This window comes from Vidua chalybeata, chromosome 3, assembly GCF_026979565.1.
Source record: "Vidua chalybeata isolate OUT-0048 chromosome 3, bVidCha1 merged haplotype, whole genome shotgun sequence".
Classification (NCBI taxonomy): domain Eukaryota; kingdom Metazoa; phylum Chordata; class Aves; order Passeriformes; family Viduidae; genus Vidua; species Vidua chalybeata.
Genome location: NC_071532.1, coordinates 112,965,777 through 112,986,856, shown reverse-complemented (window position 1 = coordinate 112,986,856; position 21,080 = coordinate 112,965,777). Strand labels below are relative to the sequence as shown.

The window sequence follows — 21,080 nt, the reverse complement described above, 5'->3', positions numbered from 1 at the left end:
GGCATCCTCCTTCAATTTTAGCCTGTGGAAAAAACTGCCAACTTTGTGTGAGGAATTACAAGCCACAAGGGTTTGAGCAGTGTGGTAGTTGAATTGACACAGAGTGAAAATGTAGAATTTTGGGGCTTTTAGAATGGGGTTCAAGGGGACAAGATGGAGGGATTTGGGCGTGTCCTGACCTTCTTCTACTCCTGCAAAGGCATGAGCAGAATTCATGCTGCCTGCTGGGTTTAAACCAGGAGCACCATGTGTTTGCATCTTGTCAGACCCAGAGCACCCAAAGGCTTCTTGTTTTGGTTCCATCCCTGGATTTTTGTTGCTCATCAGGCTGCCTTTCCCTCTTCCCACTGTCCTTCCCATGTACCTGACCGTGTTACACGTGATCAGGGCTGAACACAAGGTAAGAGTTCAAATGCAGTGCAGTCCCTCACTCCTGATGAATAAATGTTTTGTTAGGAAGGGTAGCCACGGCCTCAAGTGTCAGTTCCTTAATCTGGAAGTTCCTGGTACTGTTTAAAAGAAGCCAGGTGATCCCAAGCTTTCAGGTTTCCTCATCACCATCTCTCTGATGATTTCATTGTCAGGGAGTGAGTTTTGGGGCTGCCTAGTGACCCCTCGTGCTGTTTTATTGAAGCTTTCTCGTGAGAAAGAAGAGCTCCCAAAGCTCTGATGGTCAGAGATGCTCCTGTTAGAGAACTTGTTGGGACTGGGGGAGGACAGTGGGTGCTCCATCTCCCCATTCTGATTCCTCCCCTCTGCAGCTGGGTGCTCTGCTGGCTCCCAGAGGTGGCAAAGCCTGATTGCAGGAGCAATTGCCATGAGTGCCAAGGCTTGTCCCAGCCAGCCTAAAGCTTCCCACTCCCTCCCACGTCAGCTGAGTTTGGTTCCCTGATAAAAATCAGCCTTTCCTTCAAGACTTTGCCTAAGGATGAGGCGGGGAATAGCTTCAGATTCTCTTTGCTGGAGAGAGCTGTGATTCTGACAAGTGGCACTGGTTGATGGAGGCCTTTTCCTTTCTTATCTCCCATGGACGAGGCAAAGGAGACACCCCAAGGAGCTGGGAGGGGCTGCAGGAATTGAAGCTGAGCAGTGTAATCATAGAATGGATCAGGGATTGGTTTGGGTTGGAATGGACCTTAAAGCTCAGCTCCGTGCCATGCAGGGACACCTTCCACTGTCCCAGATTGCTTCAAGGCCTGTCCAGCCTGGCCTGGAACACCTCCCTTCACCTATCCAACTCAAGAAGTGCTTTAATAGCCACAGGAAGGTGTAAACCTTGTCCTTACTGCCTCACTTCTTGGGAATTCTTGCGTTGAGTGAGGGAAGTGTCTGGGCAAGCAGAAGGAAACTGCTGCTGTCTTCACTGAATTAACAACTCTCCCATTCACTAAGTGTGAAGGAAAGAGACCTCAGGACTCACAGCAATCCCAGGAGCACAGGCTGTGCCATACCTGGAGTCAGTGTGGAGCTGGGATCCTCCAGGTGTGCTTAGAGCTTACACAAGGCCCAGGAAACAGCCCCAAAATGCCTTTATTCGAAGTCTTTTAAAAATTAAAGAGAACTGACAACAACAGCAATAATTAAGCCTAGGAGCTTTTAAAATTGCCAGATTAATTTGGGTCTGGAAAGCTTTTTCTGGTCTCCCTAAACTCAGCAATTTCATGCTGAGGTCCTCGAGTCTAGAGAGAGATGGATTAACCTGAGTGTAGAGTTCCAGAATCCCTGGGTTTGGAAAAGACCCCCAACACCATGGAGTCCCAGCTGTGCCCAATCCCCACCTTGCCACCAGCCCCTTCCAAGGCTGACCACCCTCTCCAGGGAGAAATTCCTCCTGATGTCCTCCAAGCCTTCCCAGCAACAAACTTTGCAAATAATGTCAAGTGCAGAGCTCTAAACTCTTTGAAGACAATGCCGCTCTTGCAAAGAATCTTTAATGCTTCAGAGTGTCATTTACTCAGAGCAGACAGTCCTTAACCTTGGTTATCAGCTAAGATAATTATTAATGATTTCGTAAGAAAGCTTCAGCAGTAAATCCACTTTCTCTTTCCAAGGAAAGCCCAGCACAAGCGCATCAGGCAAGAGCTGAGGGTTCTGCTTTTAATTAAGCTCTTAATGATCTCGGTTACTACTTAAGTCTTTCAAAACATTTCTCCTGCAAGGGATTCAGAGCTGCACAACGTGGGTGAACACCATCCCAAACCTACATCTTTAGTGCCAACACTACTTTCCTGAAGTTTTCTAGGAACTGTTTTCTCCCTCCTTCACTCTTCAGCACAGAACGAGGTCTCAGTGTTAGTTTTTCCAGGTGTTGTCCCCAGCACTGGGACTTTGCTGGGACAACAATTTCACTAGGTGTGAGAGGTTTTGGAAGCACAAGCTCAGACAGGAGAGTTTATTTTGGAGGGGCAGCAGCAAACCCCAGGCCTGGGACACTGGCACTGCTGGATTCCAGCTCTGTGGATACCTGTGGAAGAACACATGGATTACACAAACACACACAGCTGGCAGGAAAAGCCTTCACTCCTCACCTTACTAAAACATAAAACCCGAACAAAAACTGATCTCTGTTTTGGTGGTACAGTGACTTCATTTGTAGCTGACAAATTTGCAGACTGGATAATCCAACAATGATCTCCAGCCTCATCCCTGAAGGTCTCCAAGGCCAGGTTGGACGCTGGGGCTTGGAGCACCCTGGCATAGTGGAAGGTGTCCCTGCCCGTGGCAGGGTGTGCCACTGGATGGGCTTTAAAGTTCCAACCTGAACCATTCCATGATTTTATAGCCAGCTGAGGCTCCTGGAGAAGCTGCTGTGGCTCTGGCTGAGGACTCCACCTTCCTCAGAGTGACCCAGCACTGGGAGGAGCACAGCTGGGCACGGCCATCCAGACACCTCCTGCTGCTCCTCAGGAGATGGCAGAGTGCCCTGAGTTCTGCCAGGGCAACTCAGGTATTGAGAGCTGTTCTTTGAGTCACACTTAAAAATCCTGGCTGTTGTCAGAGCCTGTGGCACAAAGCTGGGCAGCTGGAACACACAAGATTTAAATTACAGAGTCAGTGAGGCTGGAAAAGGGCTCTCAGACCATCCCCAGCACTGCCCCCTGTCCCCAAAATGCCACATCCACAGGGCTCTTAAGTCCCTCCAGGGATGGGGACCCACCCCTGCCTGGGCAGCTGTGCCAGGGCAGGACAGCCCTTTCCAGGTGGGAATTGTTCCCAAAATCCACCCTGAGCCTGCCCTGGCCCAGCCTGAGGCCATTTCCCCTTGGCCTGTCCCTGTTCCCTGGCAGCAGAGCCCGACCCCCCCTGGCTGTCCCCTCCTGGCAGGGAGTTGTGCAGAGCCACAAGGTCCCCCCTGAGCCTCCTTTTCTCCAGGCTGAGCCCCTTCCCAGCTCCCCCAGCCCCTCCTGGGGCTCCATTCCCTCCCCAGCTCCGTTCCCTGATGAATCTGAGGGTGAATTTGTGCACGGTTGCTTTTCTTCCCCAAGCTGTGCACACGTGCTGCTGCTGCAGTGTGTGCACAGCAATTACTAAGGAATTACAGACAAAATGCAGTTGGTTCTGCACTGCTCTTGGCCTTTGTTGGGTGGGATGTGCTGAGCTGGGTTGTAAAGGGTTGGCCTCTAGGGTGGGGTGGGGTGTGGCTGTGGCATGGGATGTCCCTGCAGGGTGGAATGTCCCTACAGGGTGGGATGTCCCTGCAGGGTGGGATGGGATGTCCCTGTAGGGTGGGATGTGCCTGTGGGATGGAATGGGATGTCCCTACAGGGTGGAATGTCTCTGCAGGATGGAATGGGATGTCCCTACAGGGTGGGATGTGCCTGTGGGATGGAATGCGATGTCCCTACAGGGTGGGATGTTCCAGTGGGGTGAGATGTCCCTGCAGGATGGAATAGGATGTCCCTACAGGGTGGGATTTCCCTACAGGGTGGGATGCGATGGGATGTCCCTGCAGGGATGGGATGTCCTTGTGGGATGGAATGGGATGTCCCTGCAGGCTGCTACGTCCCTGCGGGGTGGGATGGGATGGGATGTCCCTACAGGGTGGGATGTCCCTACAGAGTGGGATGGGATGGGATGTCTCTGCAGGATGGAATGGGATGTCCCTGCAGAGTGGGATGTCCCTGCAGAGTGGGATGTCCCTGCAGGGTGGGATGTCCCTGCAGAGTGGGATGTCCCTGCAGAGTGGGATGTCCCTGCAGAGTGGGATGTCCCTGCCGTATGGGATGGGATATCCCTGCAGGATGGAATGGGATGTCCCTGCAGGGTGGGATGTCCCTGCAGAGTGGGATGTCCCTGTGGGATGGGATGGGATGGGATGGGATGGGATGGGATGGGATGGGATGGGATGGGATGGGATGGGATGTCCCTGCAGGGTGGGATGTCCCTGCAGGGTGGGATGTCCCTGTGGGATGGGATGGGATGGGATGGGATGGGATGGGATGGGATGGGATGGGATGGGATGTCTCTGCAGGATGGAATGGGATGTCCCTGCAGAGTGGGATGTCCCTGCAGGGTGGGATGTCCCTGCAGGGTGGGATGTCCCTGCAGGGTGGGACGTCCCTGCAGAGTGGGATGTCCCTGCGGGATGCCCGTCAAGCTCCAGCGCCCAGCAGTGCCCTCCTCCTGCCCTACATTCTGCTTCCTCCCGCCCCCAGCGTCCTCCCCGTGCTCAATGGGGGCTTTGTTCGGAAGGAATGCAAACAAAATCCGGGCTGTGTGAAAAGGCCAGCTCATCATTTGTAGCTCTGCAATGGACTGGAAAATAACGTTTTCTCCCTCCCTGTCGAACCGGTGGCCGTGGGTCTGTCACTTGTCCAGAGCAGCCACTTTGTGATTTAGTGGCAGAAGGGGGGTCTTGGCAGGAGTTTAGGAAGGTGTGAAGTGATTTGGAAATGATTATGGACTTAAAGCTGTTCTGCTGATGCAGCTCCTGGCTCTTTGTTAACATCTTATATCTGAGAGAGCTGGAAACACAAATCCCTTGAGCCAGTAGTTGTGTATCCGCCAGGACACTCAAGGTTTGAACCTGCACAGGTACAGGTGGGGTTGTGGGCAGCATTCCCTGTGGCTGTGGGATGGAGGGGCCTGACTTCAGTGTGCCCAGTGTGAGCTGGCAGCCCCTGGAGCTGCTCCTGGGCCGTGGTTGCCATGGCTGGCAGAGCAGACTCCGTGTTTGTGTGAGGGCAGTGTTTGCACTGACCGTGGGATCAGCTGCTGGTGCTCCCTAAAGCCTTGGTACCCCAGGCCAGGAACCCAGAAACTCCATGAGTGCTTTTGTACTTTCTAAAGCTGAGTTCAGGTTTGTCACACCTGGGCCCATGGAATCCCAGAATCCCAAACTGGTTTGGGTGAGAAGGGAGCACATCCAGTGCCACCCCTGCCATGGCAGGGACACTTCCACTGTCCCAGGCTGCTCCCAACCCCAGTGTCCAACCTGGCCTTGGGCACTGCCAGGGATCCAGGGGCAGCCACAGCTGCCAGGGAACTGCCCACCCTCACAGGGAACAATTCCCAATTCCCAATCTCCCACCCAGCCCTGCCCTCTGGCACTGGGAGCCATTCCCTGGCTCCTGTCCCTCCAGGCCTTGTCCCCAGTCCCTCTGCAGCTCTCCTGGAGCCCCTTCAGGCCCTGCAAGGGGCTCTGAGCTCTGCCTGGATCCTTCTCCTCTCCAGGTGAGCAGCCCCAGCTCTCCCAGCCTGGCTCCAGCCCTGGAGCAGCTCCATGGTCTCCTCTGGGCTCTCTCCAGCAGCTCCAGGTCCTTGTGCAGTTGGAATCCCCAGGGCTGGGGCAGCTCTGCAGGTGGGCTCTCACCTGGGCACAGGGGCTGAATTCCCCCTCCCCTGCTGCCCACACTGGGGGATCAGCCCAGGGCATTGGGGATTTGGGGTGTCCAGCCTCACCCACCAACACCCCCAGGCTGCTCTGAGCAACAGGGGGAGGACTGGGAATGGGAAGGAAATGCAGAAGTGAGCTGGGAGCCATGAGGATCTGCCTGTTGTGAGCTGTGCTGAAGGGTAGCAAACATTTCCATATCCTAATGGGAACATCTGGAGTTTATGAGGTTTTTGTAAGCCTGGCCGTGTTCTTCCAGGTTTTCCCCTGAATTCCAGCTTGTCCTGCTGAAGGTGATAAATATCTTACACTAAATGAGGGAGTAATTTCATGTTCATCTTTAATTCATGAGCTCTTTCATTATCCCCCTGTGATGACGAGATGTCTGTTCTTCAGCCAGTCAGGTTTGTCACCCTCTTCAGCCCTTTCCTGAAGTGAATTTTCCTGGAAACCTCCCCATATCTGTTTTCTGGGAAGCCTTTGTGATTCTGCTGTTTATTGTCAGCAGCCTGACTGGACAGGCACTACAGCCATGCAAGAGTTTCCTTTTGCCAGTCTGTTGGAACTCCTCTGGAAGTGTTTCCAGGGAAATATATTGTTATTTATAACAACCTTTCTGTTCTAAAGGCTGAACTGGTATTGTATTGGAATGGGAGCTGAGTATGACATGGGATTAGAGATTTATTTTATCCCCAAATACTGGAGTTGGCTAAATCCCTCACAGTGCAGAGAAGAGTTAATTTCTTTGGCTGGGTTAATAATTTACTTTATCTTAACACATAAAAAGTGGCTCTCAAACATTCTGCTGCATCTGGGCACAGCCCAGAAGTAACTGTCACCATATAAAATATTCCATTTACAAGTTTGGTGTTCATTTGTTTGGCTGTGTTGCTGGGGACACGACGTGGCAGCAAACAGCTCCCCAAAATGCTGAAAAAAATACAGGGCTGGGTGGATGTGGGGCAGTTTTGTATCTTGGCAATCAATCATTGAGCAGGTTTATATTTCCAGTCACGTTTGTGTGATAGTTCCTACATTGATTCATAAATGTAGCCTGATGTGAGGGATGCAGCAGTGCTGGGGCTCACTGGAGAACAAAGGAGCACTGACCTGAGATGGGTGGGAGATCCCAGCCTGCCATCCTGGGATTAATGCCCAGCCTTGGCCTCAAGTCACTGCAGGGCTTGAAATCCCAGAATCCCAGAATTCTTCAGGTCAGAAAAGCCCTCCAGGATCATCAAATCCCAGCTGTGCCCAATGCCCACCTTGTCCCCAGCCCAGAGCACTGAGTGCCACATCCAGGAATTCCCTGGACACCTCCAGGGATGTCCTTCCAGTGCCCAGCCCAGAACTGGGAGTTTCTGGGCTGGGTCGTGTCCAGCTCTGAGCCCAGGAAATTCTGTGTGCTGGGTGTTGGCTAAAAGGAGTTCAAGGCAGAGCTCTTGTGCAAATTAATTATGTAATAGTGCATTTCATAAATTCTGTTTAATCTTGCTTGGTATAAAGTGACCTTGTAGATTTGGGAGGGAAGTTTGGGATTGCAGCTGCTGCCTTTTAAAAAGTCTAAATATAAACAGGTTTTTGGAAAGCATGAGGAATGATCAGTGGTGTTCTCTGATTGGGATTGAAAGCCACAATGGTGGCATCTAATTAGTGTCAGAGCAGTTTGAGGAGATGGTTTGGAGTGGTCCTGCTGCTCTACTGTAGCTCTGCTGTAATCCTTGTAGGCTGCTTTGGGAAGAGAAGGTTGGATCCTGGGGCAGCTCTGGGCCCCTCCTGCCAGGAGAGACCTGGAGGGGCTGGAGCATGTCCAGGGAAGGGAATGGAGCCCCAGGAGGGGCTGAGGGAGCTGGGAAGGGGCTCAGCCTGGAGAAAAGGAGGCTCAGGGGGGACCTTGTGGCTCTGCACAACTCCCTGCCAGGAGGGGACAGCCAGGGGGGGTCGGGCTCTGCTGCCAGGGAACAGGGACAGGCCAAGGGGAAATGGCCTCAGGCTGGGCCAGGGCAGGCTCAGGGTGGACAGCAGCAGGAATTTCTCCCTGGAAAGGGTGGGCAGGCCTTGGCAGGGGCTGCCCAGGCAGGTTTGGAGTGCCCATCCCTGGAGGGGTTTAACAGCCCTGTGGATGTGGCAGTTGGGGACTTTCTGTATTGGTATTGAAAATAAAAACCTTTTTCATGCTCTGTGCTTGGCTGAGCTCTCAGAGTCTTGGTGGCACTTCTGCCAAGGCCTGGCTTTGGCTGTCCCATACCCAAGGCAGAGGCAGGGATGGGTCTGGACCAGGAGGCTGAGCTCTGATAATTCTCCTTTTCTTGCTGGTGAAAGCTTCGAGTGGCTTGAACCATTCTGCATCCCTGTGGAAACTCAGGGATGTGGAATGAGGCTGCCAGAGCTCCAGGAGCCTTTGTCAATGCTCTCAGGCACAGGGGAAATTGTTGGGGTGTTCTGGCAGGGCCAGGAGTTGGACTGGATGGGGATTTTTGAAGGAGTTTCGAATAAGTTAGAGATGGGACTTCTGAGGTTTTGGATCATGTTATTTATTGTTCTTATTTTTTACATAGACAGGAAGGGTGAGTTTGGCTTTCATTGTTACAGCATGGTTCAGAAGGTCTCAAGACCCTTAGTTACAAGACTTTTTCAGGAGTTACTGACTAATGAAACACTGCTAATAAGGATACTTCTGGTTTTGACCCAATCCTTAAATATTTTGTCTTATGGACTTACGTTACAGCGTGAGCTTTCTTAGCTAATTATGTTATGACACACAAACTTCAGTACTGCATTCTAAACTTCTTGTTTACCTTTGTAACTACTTTACTATTTTATATCTTAAACTCTAAAACTCTAAACTTTCTGAGACACTGTGTCTCTGCTTTAAATGACAAATCCACATTCTTGCTTTCTGCACTTCAGTTTGGAAGCCTTTTCCCAGGTCTCAGATCAAATCCTGTGTTTAATTCTAAGCTTTGGCTTACATGCCCAAAGTTCTGAGAGTTCCCTGCATTTTGGATTCCAGCAGACTGGATGATCCCTGTGGCTTCCTCCTGCTCAGGGTGTTCCAGTGCAGAGCCCTGGGGCCCTGGCTGTGCAGGTGTCCCAGCTCCCTTCCCATTTCAGTGTCCCTGGACATCCCTGCTTTGCCTGGCAGTTCAGTGAAAGAAGAAAAAAAAATCTGCTGTTCTGTCTCAGCTATTCGGAGTTCATGTGGAATGGATTTTTTTTTTTTTTAATAAATAAACACTAATTACTTATTTATGTGTTTGTTTATTTTAGGGATAGACTTCAAGATTAAAACTGTTGAATTGCAAGGAAAGAAGATCAAGCTACAGATCTGGTGAGTACCACACAGCTTCCTGCAGCAGCAGGTGTTCCTGGGGAGAGTTTGCTCTTGCTGGATTCCCTTCAGGGCTGCAGGTTTGCAGCTGTGTTCCGTGTTTCCACGGTGGTAACTCCACTCCATGTGTGTTTCTGGAGCAGTAGCAGTGGTTGTAACCACTGGGCCTGGCTGCTCCCTGGGACAGGCTGCTGGCAAACCTCCTGTTGGGGGGTGGGGGAGAGAGCATCCTCACAGGCTGTGATTTAGTGGGAAGTGGTTTTAAACTGGAATTTTTAAATTAGGAGTTGCCTCCAGTCTGTGACTATAAATTGAGTCGTTGCCTTGCTTTGTGTCAGCAAGAAAATGCAATCCAGGGCTGCACTAGGGCTGGAATTTTCCATGCTCAGCTGTGGAAAGCTTCTCAGCTGGCTGGAACACGGCTGCTCTGTGGGGAGGTCTGACAAGAGGCAGAGCCTCACCTCCTTCCTTTGAGCTTCTGTGCTTTGAACCAGAGCCTTTTCACCAGGTCAGGTCAGGAGAGGCAGTGGCTTTTCGTGGCCCGTGGGGCTGGCTGGGCTCCCTGCTCACATCTGCATTCTCCAGCTCCACTGAAGGGCTCTGAGCTGGGATTTGTCCCTTTTGTCCCACTCAACAACCCCATGGCTGTGTAACAGTGGTGTCTGCAGATGCAGCTGGGTGGGTTCCAGTTTGGGGGAGCACTGATCTTTCCAGCCATCCCAGGATAATCATTCCAGAATAATCACGAGTGATTATCCTTCCTAACCAGGGCATCTGGAGCCCTCCTGTCAGCAGCACCCTGAGGAAGTGTGAGAACTGACAGAGAGTAGGTTTGGATGGGATATTGGGAATTAGGAATTGTTCCCTGGCAGGGTGGGCAGCCCTGGCACAGGGTGCCCAGAGCAGCTGTGGCTGCCCCTGGATCCCTGGCAGTGCCCAAGGCCAGGCTGGATGGGATTTGGAGCCACCTGGAATAGTGGAAGGTGTCCCTGCCACGGCAGGGATGAACTGGATGGGCTTTAAGGTCCTTTCCAACCCAAACCATTCCATTAAAAAGAGAATCACGATGAAATGTAAAAACAGAAAATACAGAAAAATCAGGATATTTAATGCAGGTATAAAGAGCAGGATGTAATGAAGCTGTACAGATTGTGGGGTTTAGTGCCTTAGGGAAGCGGAGTTGGGCAAGCTGAGATTTATACAGTGGCAACTTTTAAATGTCACAAAATTGGGAAGTTGTGGCCTGAATCTACTGCTTGTTTCTGCTGGGTTCAAATTGCACATTTGAAATGAAACTTGGAAAGCAGAAAATGAAAGTCCTACAAAAGAAAAATTAAAATAAATAAAATCTCAGTGTTATTTCTTACTTTTTCTGTAGCAGGAGCTTGCCCAGCAGTGGCTCAGTGTCTTGTGGAGGTGTTTTGTGCAGTGCATCTCTATTTCCCCACTGCTTCCTGCCTTTGAACTCACCCCACACTTGCAGGAGCTGTGCAGCATTCCCCGAGCAATGCAAGGCAGCAGCTGAGTGAGTAGGGGATGGATTTAGGGGAACATTTCCTGTGTAAACCTGAGCGTGCTCTGGATCTGCAGTTGCTCTTATTAAACCTCAGGAGATTCCCACTTCTGGAGCTCGTCCAAGTCCCTGAGGATGGCCCTGTCCTTCAGGTGTGGCACACAGCAGGACAGCTCCTTACCTCTTCTGGGTGTGGGAAAGGGCCCTCTGACAGCCTCACAGCTGTGCCCTGACCTCTGAAATTATATTTAGGACTAAAGCAAGAACACAAAGGTCAGGCAGAATTAAAGCCTGCCTGGGGTGAGAAGCAACTCGATACTCAGTAGCTGTTGAAGCTGGGGTGCTGGATCAGAGTTCTCCTGCTGCTCCAAATGGAAATGTGCCTGCAAGGAGCAGGGTGGGACTCAGCCCTGGACTGCCCTTCCAAAGAAATGAGCCTATCCAGGGCAGATCCACCAGGAGAACTGCAAGGAGCAGGGTGGGACTGAGCCTTGGACTGCCCTTCCAAAGAAATGAGCCTATCCAGGGCAGATCCACCAGATCACCACTGCATGTCAGCTTCTGGGTGGAATCAATCCAGGAACTGAGGATCTCCTTGGCTGGGTCATTGTCCAGCTCCTCTTTTTGGGAGAATTGCTGCTGGGACAGTCACTAGTGCTGGGCCTGCTCCAGGAGCTGGGAGAAAGGAGTTCATGCACATTTGGGAGTGGAAACACTCACAAAGGCTGGGAGCTGGAGGGGTTTGCTGTGCTGAATGGCTGGAAGAATATTAATGCTGTCATGGTGCAGAGAAGGAATGAAGGAACAGAGTGAGAGATCCAAGAAAAGATGGTGCTGGCTTTGCTGAAGGACTTCAAAGGGACAGGGTAGTGGAGCTAAAAATTGAGTGTGATATCTCTACCACACATTCAGGAGCTCAGGTAGAGTTGCTTTGAAATGGAAACCAAACGACTTTGGCATCCTCCAGTTCCCAGAACTCATTAACATAATGGAGCCATTGCGAAATGAAATGGGATTTTCCTGATGGTGTGGGCAGGAAGTGAGTGTGGCAGTCCCACAGAGCACAGGTTTGGTCAGCACTGCCTGGGGAGAAAAGGACTTTCTTAGGAAGAACAACTGGAAAAATGAGTGTTCTTCATTGTGGCAGAGCACATCTTGAAAATCCTGGATATCCTGAACAGGTGGGGAAGGTCTGATAGAACTTGCTGCCTTTTTCCAACACCAGAACATCAGTTCTGGCCTGAGGCTGGAAAATGGCACATGGAAAACACCAGGAAATGAAGTTTTGCTGGGAAACTCCTCATGGGATGTAGGGGTAGCTGCAGGTGTCCATGGACAGGTTCACAAGGGATTTCACAAGAGCACGGTCAGGTTTGGACTCTCAAATCCACAGAAGGGATCCCTGGTTCTAGAACTCCTTAACCACTGGGAAATGGAAGCTGGAAAACCTCTGGGCTGCCCAGGTACAGCTCTGAGGTGCTTGTCAGGAGGCACAAAAAGCAGAGCTGGGTTTGTCATCCAGGCAAAGCACAGACTCAAAGGAATGTAACTGGCAGCTAAAAATCTCATTTTTTCCTTTTTTCCTACTTAGCTGCTCCTCCAACTCTGCTATCTTTAATGACAGCCTGTTTTCCTACAGTTTTCCTGACCGATTCCAAATTTTAGGAACAGCTTTATGTCTTTAGTGTGCAGCTCCTGGCTGCATGGAGGACTACAAAATAACATTTTTCTCTCAGTTCATCTCTGCAGGCAAAACATTTACATGGCCAGAGAAGTGTGCTCAGGATCTTGGTTAATTCAGCAATGAGCTCGTGTCAAAAAGAATCCCCTGTCCTGGAGTGGCTGTGCAGGTGGCAGCAGTGTGGTGTGGCCATCCTGAGTCATCCCAGGTGTGGAATTCCCTGTGATGTGCAGCTCTGGTGTTTAGGGAGTGTGCTGGTGACCAGAGGGGTAATTGCATTCATTTCTGCAATTACCCCTAGAATGTCTAGAAGTTAGTTCTGTTTGCTGAGGGCTTTTGAGATTCGAGGTGGAAGGTGTTCCTCTGGCACAGCAGTCCTATAAAACAGTTGGATAATTCTCTCATTATGGATTTCTCGTTACTGGATCTCGTTATGGAAGCTGAGGATGCTCAGCCTGGAGAAAAGGAGGCTCAGGGGTGACCTCATCACTCTCCACTGCTCCTGAAAGGTGGCTGTGCTCAGCTGGGCTTGGGCTCCTTCTCCAGGAACTGGCAGAGCCAGAGGACACAGCCTTAAGCTGCACCAAGGGAAACTGAGGCTGGATATTAGGGAAAAGTTCTTCACAGAAAGGTGATAAAGTTCTGGAATGGCTGCCCGGGGAGGTGGTGGAGTCACCATCCCTGGGTGTATTTAGAACAAGCCTGGATGTGGCACTGGGTGCCAGGGTTGAGTTGAGCTGTTGGGGCTGGGCTGGACTTGATGATCTTTAAAGTCTTTTCCAACCTGGTGATTCTGTCAATTCTGGGAATTTTGGGAATTCCCAGGGACCAGGGAGGTGGTGGAGTCACCATCCCTGGGTGTGTTTAAAACAAGCCTGGATGTGGCACCGGGTGCCAGGGTTGAGTTGAGCTGTTGGGGCTGGGTTGGACTTGATGCTCTTGGAGGTCTCTCCCAACCTGGTGATTCTGTGAATTCTGGGAATGTTTTCCTGGCTGAGTATTACTCAGAAAAGCTGAAATTTGCCAGTCATGAAGTACCTGACAGAGCACAGAACCCCAGGATCACCGAGGTGGGAAAATCCTTTCATGGCCATGGAGTCCAGGCTGTGCCAATCCCCACCTTGTCCTCAGCCCAGGGCACTGAGTGCCACATCCAGGCTTGTTTTAAACACCTGCAGGGATGGGCACTCCAGACTCTCTGGGCAGCCCCTGCCAAGGCCTGAGCACCCTTTCCATGGATCCAGCCTGTCCAGATCCCTCTGCAGAGCTTCCTGCCCTCCAGCACATCCTCCCATCCAGGGGCTGGCTGAGGGTCCTCTGAATGCCCTCCCAGCCCATCCATGAAGGTGTTGAGCAGGACTGAGCCAGCCCTGAGCCCTCTGGTGCCCCTTCCCAGCTGGATGTGCCTCCATGCCCAGGTTTATCCCAGCCAGGAGTGCTGAGCCAGGGACACTTTTCCCTTTGGGAAGGGAAGTCCTCAGCCCAGTCACTGCAGCTCCTGGTGTTCCCCAGTCTCTCCAGTGCAACACTGGGCTGCACAGTTCTGCAGATGTAACAACTTTGGGGCAGTCATAAAATTCTTGGGATTATCTTGCTAGGAATTACTTGGTTTAATATGTTGAAGACCTTCATTTTGAGCCACGTGGACTGGCAGGATGCTCACAAATCATCAGATCTAATCTTTCCTTGCTGCAGCCGTGTAAATCTTTCATCAATAAATCATAATATGTTTTAAGGTTTCTATAGTCTCTGCCAGGTCAGCTGGAAAGCTGTCCCAGAAATTCCTTTCTCTCTAGGTTAAACCTCTAATATGATACAGCTTATGCATATTTTAATGTTGGCATGAGAATAATTCAAATAGACTTTTCACTTCCCTTGAGCATCTCCTTTCCCCAGTCCCACAGGACGGCCTCCTTTGTCTTCACAAAGCTGAACATCCAAACTCCCTCCCTTTCCTGCTGTGTTTCATTCTCCTTGGCTGTTTCAATAATCCTTGCCCACATTCATGTGAGCTGGGAGAGCGAGCCAGTTTGTGCCTACACCCAGAGCTTTGGAGCCTGCTGCCACATCCCAGAGGTTTGAACAAAGGGCTGGGGAGCCAGGGCAGCAAACATCCCCTGCGTGCTCCCACTGTCTCCTGCCGTTTGCCCAGGGAGGATCCAGCCCTCGTGGGCACCCAGAGAGCCATAACTCATTTCCTGTTTGCCTCAGCCAGCTCCAATCTCCAGCCATTAGGAGTTATCTCTGAATAATGAATGGAGAATCCATTAACCAGGGGAAAGGGCAGCTATAGTATTTATTTAAAAAAAAAAAAAAAAAAAACAAAGGGAAACACTCCAGGTTCTTTGCTTCTTCCCTCCCCAGCTTTCTTCTCTTCCATTAGCTGAGCTGCAGTTGCCAGAAAAAGCAGTGGAGGAGTTAACCAGGCGAGTCAGTTGTAGGATGTGACAAGCAGTGAGTAGCAGCTCCGTGCTGCCAACGCCAAGTTGTGTGAAACCACTCAGAATTGGTCCTGTGACAGCTGCTGGCCGTGGCAGGAGGGAGGAATCACAGATCCCAAAAGTCTGCTGGGGCTGGTCAGGCTTCTCCAGCACTGTCCTGCTTGTAGGAGCCAGTGGGAGGGAGTGACCTGGGGGAAGGTTCTGGCAAGTGGGTACAGAACTTGGGCAGAGAGAAAATAACAAGGGTGTGAGTGGAGATCTGTGGGGATATTTTGCAGGAGTGAAGGAAAGCATCCCTCTCTCTCTGGGATATGCTAGGAAAACCATCAATTAAAGGATTAAACTCTCCCAAATCACTTCACAGAATCCTAGAATGGTTTGGGTGGGAAGGGACCTTAAAGCCCATCCTATTCCAACCCCTGCTGTGGCAGGGACACCTTCTACTGTCCCAGGTGGCTCCAAGTCCCATCCAGCCTGGCCTTGGGCACTTCCAGGGATGCAGGGGCAGCCACAGCTGCTCTGGGCACTCTGTGCCAGAGCCTGCCCACTCTGCCAGGGAAGAGTTAACAGCTGGGACAAGGAGAGAGACTCTGGGTCTTGTGTGGAAGATAAGCCAGAAAAGGTGAAGCTGTAAAGTTTAAATCCAGTCAAGGAGTGGATTTAAACTAATAATAATTCCAGCTGCTCTCAGCCAGCTGGAGAAATGTCCCTGGAAAAAGTCCTGTGAAATTGAGTGCAGCCAAATGCCAGGTCCTGGAGTTCAGTGTGGGATGTCAGAGCAGTCTGCTCCTCGTGAGGCCAGGGAGTGGGATGAGTAAACAGGAGTGCCTGGAGATGTCCCAGTGTGGGGCTGGTGAGGCTCCAGATGGAGTGTCCTGGGTGTTTCTGGGATGGGATGTGGCCAATTGGAAAGAGTCCAGAGGCAGTGGGAGCTGGGCTCTACCTGAGCCCTTTGGCCAGCCAGTGCAGGCTGGGGAAGGTTCCAGCAGCACATCAGACACCTCAGGCACAGTGTGGGATTTTCTGGGTGGTTTGTGGAGCTGGGAGTGGAGTCAGTGACCTCCCGAGGCCACAGGCAGGGATCCAGGCAGAGGCTGCTGGGTTTGGGACCTGCCTGCCTCCCCCTCTGCTCCTTGTCCTGGTGTCACCAGGAGCAGATGGACATCAGTGGCTGAGTGTGCTGGGTTGTGAGCCAGGGGTTGTGGGTCAGGGAGACACACTGGGCCTTTCTGGAGGGGTTATGGAGTGTGTAACCTTGGTTTAGACCAGTTTAAATTTGGAGACACCTCGGAGTCTACCTTGTCATGGAATCACTGAGTCACAGACTGGTTTGGGTTGGAAGGGACCTTAAAGTTCATCCTGAGGTGCTCCCAGCCCCAGTGTCCAACCTGGCCTTGGGCACTGCCAGGGATGCAGGGGCAGCCACAGCTGCTCTGGGCACCCTGTGCCAGGGCCTGCCCACCCTCACAGGGAACAATTCCCAATTCCCAATCTCCCATCCAGCCCTGCCCTCTGGCACTGGGAGCCATTCCCTGGCTCCTGTCCCTCCAGGCCTTGTCCCCATCCCTCTGCAGCTCTCCTGGAGCCCCTTCAGGCCCTGCAAGGGGCTCTGAGCTCTCCCTGGATCCTTCTCCTCTCCAGGTGAGCAGCCCCAGCTCTCCCAGCCTGGCTCCAGAGCAGGAAATGCTCCAGTCCAGTTCTGGAGCATTTCCATGGCCTCCAACAGCTCCATGTCCTTTTACATGAACAGTGTCACTGCAAACTGTCTGTAAACCTGCAGTCTCTGGGGTTTGTGGCCTCTGAAACACACGCCAGAAAGTGCAGTTAATTCTTTCAAATGAATTCTCAGTTCATTCTCAATATTCAGCTAATTCCCACCTTCCTGCCGTGCAGGTTTGTTGAAGCACATCTCATCCATCCTAGCAAAGGTCCCAGGAGGAGATGGGACAATCCAGGCTGTCCCTGATGTTTTGTGATCAGTTTCCAGCATATTGCTCATAGACACCAGCACTGGTTGATGTCCCACAGCCTTTGAGCAGAAATGGCAGGAATATACATTTGCAGGATCCACTTAAAGCTTTATAAGGCTGATCTGAGAACAAAACTCCTCTCAGTGTTAGGTCTGAGTCTCAGAAAATGTTGAGTTATTGTCTCAGTGGCTGCTGGCATGGAAAGGACCCTGTGGTGGTGGTGGTGAGGGGACAGTTGGTTCCAGGCTCCTGGAGAATCCCAATCCATCCCTGGGGAGTGCTGCTGGATCCACCCCTCTGCTTAACCCAGAGCTGTCTGACAGGGCTGTGCTGTTACATATAAGGAAATATTATTAAAAAAAAGTCAAATTATAAAATCAATCCTTACTATTTCAACTAAACTAACAACTAGCCTAAAACGTTCCTGCTTAAAAAAAAATCATAAAAATAAAAATCAATTTTCATAACAATATTTTTAGTAAGAAAACAGCTCACACCTACAAAAAAGAAAATTCTACCCATATAAATCACTCACTTCCTAAAGAACAAAAAATGTAAACGACATAAAAAAATTTAATAAACATGTACGCTACTACAAACCAATAAATGCAATAAAATAAAATAAAATAAGTTTCAATAAATTATTAACCAATTAAATTCAAACACAATACCTTCTAATATTCTTGTAAATATAAACTATGTAAATAAAAATTTTTTAAATTCTGTTTTAAACTACGTAAAAATTTTCAAACTATAATAAAACTATATTAAAAAACTATATAAAAAGTATATAACTATATTAAAACTATATAACTATATTAAAACTATATGTTATAACTATATGTTATAACTATATTAAAACTATATATGATAACTATATTAAAACTATATATAAAACTATGAAAATAAAAATTTAAATACTATATTAAAACTATGTAAATAAAAAAAATTAATTTTTTTTAAATTTTAATTTTTTTAATTTAAATTGAAAAAAATTAATTTAAAAATATAATTTTAATTTTTTTAATTAATTTTTTAAAAAAAATTCAAAATGAAAAAAAAAATATTTAAAAACCAGAAGTGTTCTCCATAAAACCGAGTGGGTAAGTCCATCTCCATGGCAGGACTGTGGTGTCTCCCCAGGGACACGGCGGGGCAGGAGCGCTTCCACACCATCACCACCTCCTACTACCGAGGGGCCATGGGCATCATGCTGGTGTACGACATCACCAACGCCAAGAGCTTCGAGAACATCAGCAAGTGGCTCCGGAACATCGACGAGGTGAGTGCCCGTGGTGGCCCAAAGGCTCCCCAGAGCTCAGCTCTGCCAGGGGTTTTCAGCTTCCCTTTTCCTCTCTCGAGGTCGGGATTGAAGGAACTCGAGGTAATAATTTGTGCTCAGACTCAGGTGTTTATTATTTTTTATTTATGTTACAGTCTCACAGCAGTGAGTTCTGCAGTCTTTCATTAACAAGGCACAACATGGCCAACTATCTCTTGGTACAGGGTCTTTTAAGGCTAATCTATCCAATTAAGAAATTACACCTAAATTATTTTCACTTCTAACCCAATGACTGATCCCTCAAAGTCCCCAGGGTGGGCTTTTCTGTCCAGTTACAAAAAAACACCCAAACCCATGGAGGAGAAGGTGAAGAAGAAGGAGCAACCACTGCCCTAAAACCTCAATTTAGCTCTCTCTATATTACTGTATTCTAAAACCCCAAACGCTAAGTTTTCCACCCTGTGACATCACACACTTCTAACCAACTCCACACCCGTAATCCCAGCGCTCTCAATCCATTTTGGAAACCTTCTCCAGGGCCTCAGGCCAAATGCAGAGCTCTCCTGGGGGTCAGAGTCTGTCAGCACAAAAAGGATAAAATTCTCAGCACCCAGAACTCCAGCAAGGGAGGCTGGACATTAAACAGGAGCCTGTGGTGTCCTGAAATACCCACTGTGAGCATGAGCAAACTGTGTGCCTGTGCTGGAGGAGGGTGAGGAGCACTCTGGGATCTGAGAAGGGCAGCTTTGGGAGCAGCTCACACCACACAGTGAGGGCAGAGGGGCAGCACAGCCAGGAGCTGCAGAGTAGCTACACTGTGTGTTACTACTCACAGTGTAGCTGTTCCTGAGTGTCTAGGTTTGAACAGCCAGGTGTCTGCTAAGGAAGGCAGGAGCCTCCCCTGAAATGGAAAATGCAAACCCCCTCCCTCTGAATTATTATAATTCTGAAATTAAGGGGCTCTCTGGCAGAGATACACGAGCAGGAATAACAGTTCTTTATTAGGAAAATTAAAAATACAAATGCAATAGTACAAACAGACAAAACCAACCCTGCCAGAGTCAGAGCAGGCCCTGGCAGCCTGTGGGTCAGGGTGGTGGCAGCAGTGCCATTCCATGGGGGCTCAGCCCTCCTGCAGTGCCAGCTGTGCTTCTGCTGGAGCAGGATCCTGGACAAGGCTGGAGTTTTCCTCTGGAGCTCCAGGGCTGGTGTGGATGGGCCTGGGCTCCCTCTGGGAATGCAGTGGGGCAGAAAGCTGCTCCTCTGGGAATGCAGTGGGGCAGAAAGCTGCTCCTCTGGGAATGCAGTGGGGCAGAAAGCTGCTCCTCTGGGAATGCAGTGGGGCACAAAGCTGCTCCTCTGGGAATGCAGTGGGGCAGAAAGCTGCTCCTCTGGGAATGCAGTGGGGCAGAAAGCTGCTCCTCTGGGAATGCAGTGGGCAAAGGCTGCTGTGGTGTCCCAAAACCTCAGATTGTATCCAGGTAGGAATGCTTGGCTCCTCCTCTGGAGCATCTCCCAGTGGGATGATGGAATTTTATCAGCCATGCAGGGACACCCACAGGCCCATGAACAGCAGATAATTAATAATTAATGGCCCATGAACAGCAGATAATTAATCAATGGCCCATGAACAGAAGAGATCTCCTGGAGGGAGGATGGGTTGTGGAAGAGATAAAGAAAAAACTGCCCAATGAACAGAAGAGAACTGCCCCACCTCTGACAGATGGAAATAGAACACACACCCCCATTTCCAGCCTAAGGCACCGAGTGTGAGCCTGGAAATCCTCCAAGGTAATTCAACATCACCATCTCCACTCCCTCGTAATCATGTCATGAAATATTTGGAGGTTTCTCATGGCTGGTGCAGGTAGTCCTGGCTCCTGGTAGCTGATCATTACCCCTGGCAGAGGACAGCCAGCACAGGGAGGCTGCAAAATTTCAGGCAAGGTCAAGTGAAGCAGAAGAAAAGTGATGTGGAAGCATGAAGTGCCTGGATCCCCACAAATTCATCCTCCAGGAGTTCTGAGATGGCAAGAGAGCAGCACAACTGGCAGTTCCTGGTTTTGTTACGCTGCTCCCAAGTGGAACAAATGTTTGGGTTTTCCTAGAAAGCACGGAGATGGCCCTGTAGAACTGAGCACAGGTGAGGGCTGTGAGGCACTGCTCAGTGGAGCCCTGAGGCTGGAGAAAGCAGCACAGCAAAAATAGGATGTTGGGAATTTGAATTTCCCAGCATGAGAAGTGGGACACGATGGTGCTTGTGGAGAAGTGCCCTGTGTGGTGGGAACAGGAGAGGGATAAGGCAGCACAGGAGGAGGCTCAGCAATGGGTTGGAGTAAACTTGAACCTGAGGCCTTTGGATTCTGCAGTTGCTTTGTTAGAAAAACTCAGAGGTGTCCCAGGTGAGCGATGGATGTCGTTGGTACCATCAGGGCTTTTGGTGCCCTCGTGTTTTCACTGTGGCCCACAGCTGATTTCAGGTGCATTGTGGAGGCTGCTCAGGGACTGTGGCTTCCAAAGGGATGTTTGACACCTTAGGGAGCCGTTTTTGTTACAGGAGAAGCTCAGGAGTGGAGTGTCTTTGCAAAAATCACAGAGGCATTCAGGTTGGAAAATCCTTTGGAGCTCATGGAGTCCAACCATGCCCTGCACTGCCAAGGCCACCACTGCCCCATGTCCCCAAGTGCCACATCCACACAGCTTTTAAATCCCTCCAGGATTTAAAACAGACACTGGACAAACAGACATCCCCTCCAGGGATGGGAACTCCACTGCTGCCTGGGCAGCCTGTGGGGAATGAATTTTTCCCAGGTCCTTTCCTGCCTGGCAGCTTCCCAGCCCCTCTGGGGTGTTCCACGGGGTTGGTGTGACCCCAGTGCAGGCCCCAGCTCTTGGCCTGGGTGTCCCTCAGCCCAGTGGCCCCAGCCCATGGATCCAGGCTGTCCTGGTCCCTCTGCAGAGCTCCCAGCCCCCAGCAGATCCACATCCCACCCCGCTGGGGCTGTCCCTGAGCTGAGCCAGGGTGGTGC

General features: G+C 50.4%; 1 protein-coding gene across 1 annotated transcript in view; it reads left to right on the top strand.

The window, feature by feature from the left end:
* The window catches only part of RAB10 (RAB10, member RAS oncogene family), a 49,844-nt gene that overhangs the window by 21,386 nt on the left and 7,378 nt on the right, over nucleotides 1-21,080 (top strand). The window contains exons 2-3 of the mRNA XM_053937431.1: nucleotides 9,104-9,164; nucleotides 17,913-18,051. Of these exons, the coding sequence (XP_053793406.1) occupies nucleotides 9,104-9,164; nucleotides 17,913-18,051 (200 nt within the window). The remainder of the gene's footprint in view (nucleotides 1-9,103; nucleotides 9,165-17,912; nucleotides 18,052-21,080) is intronic.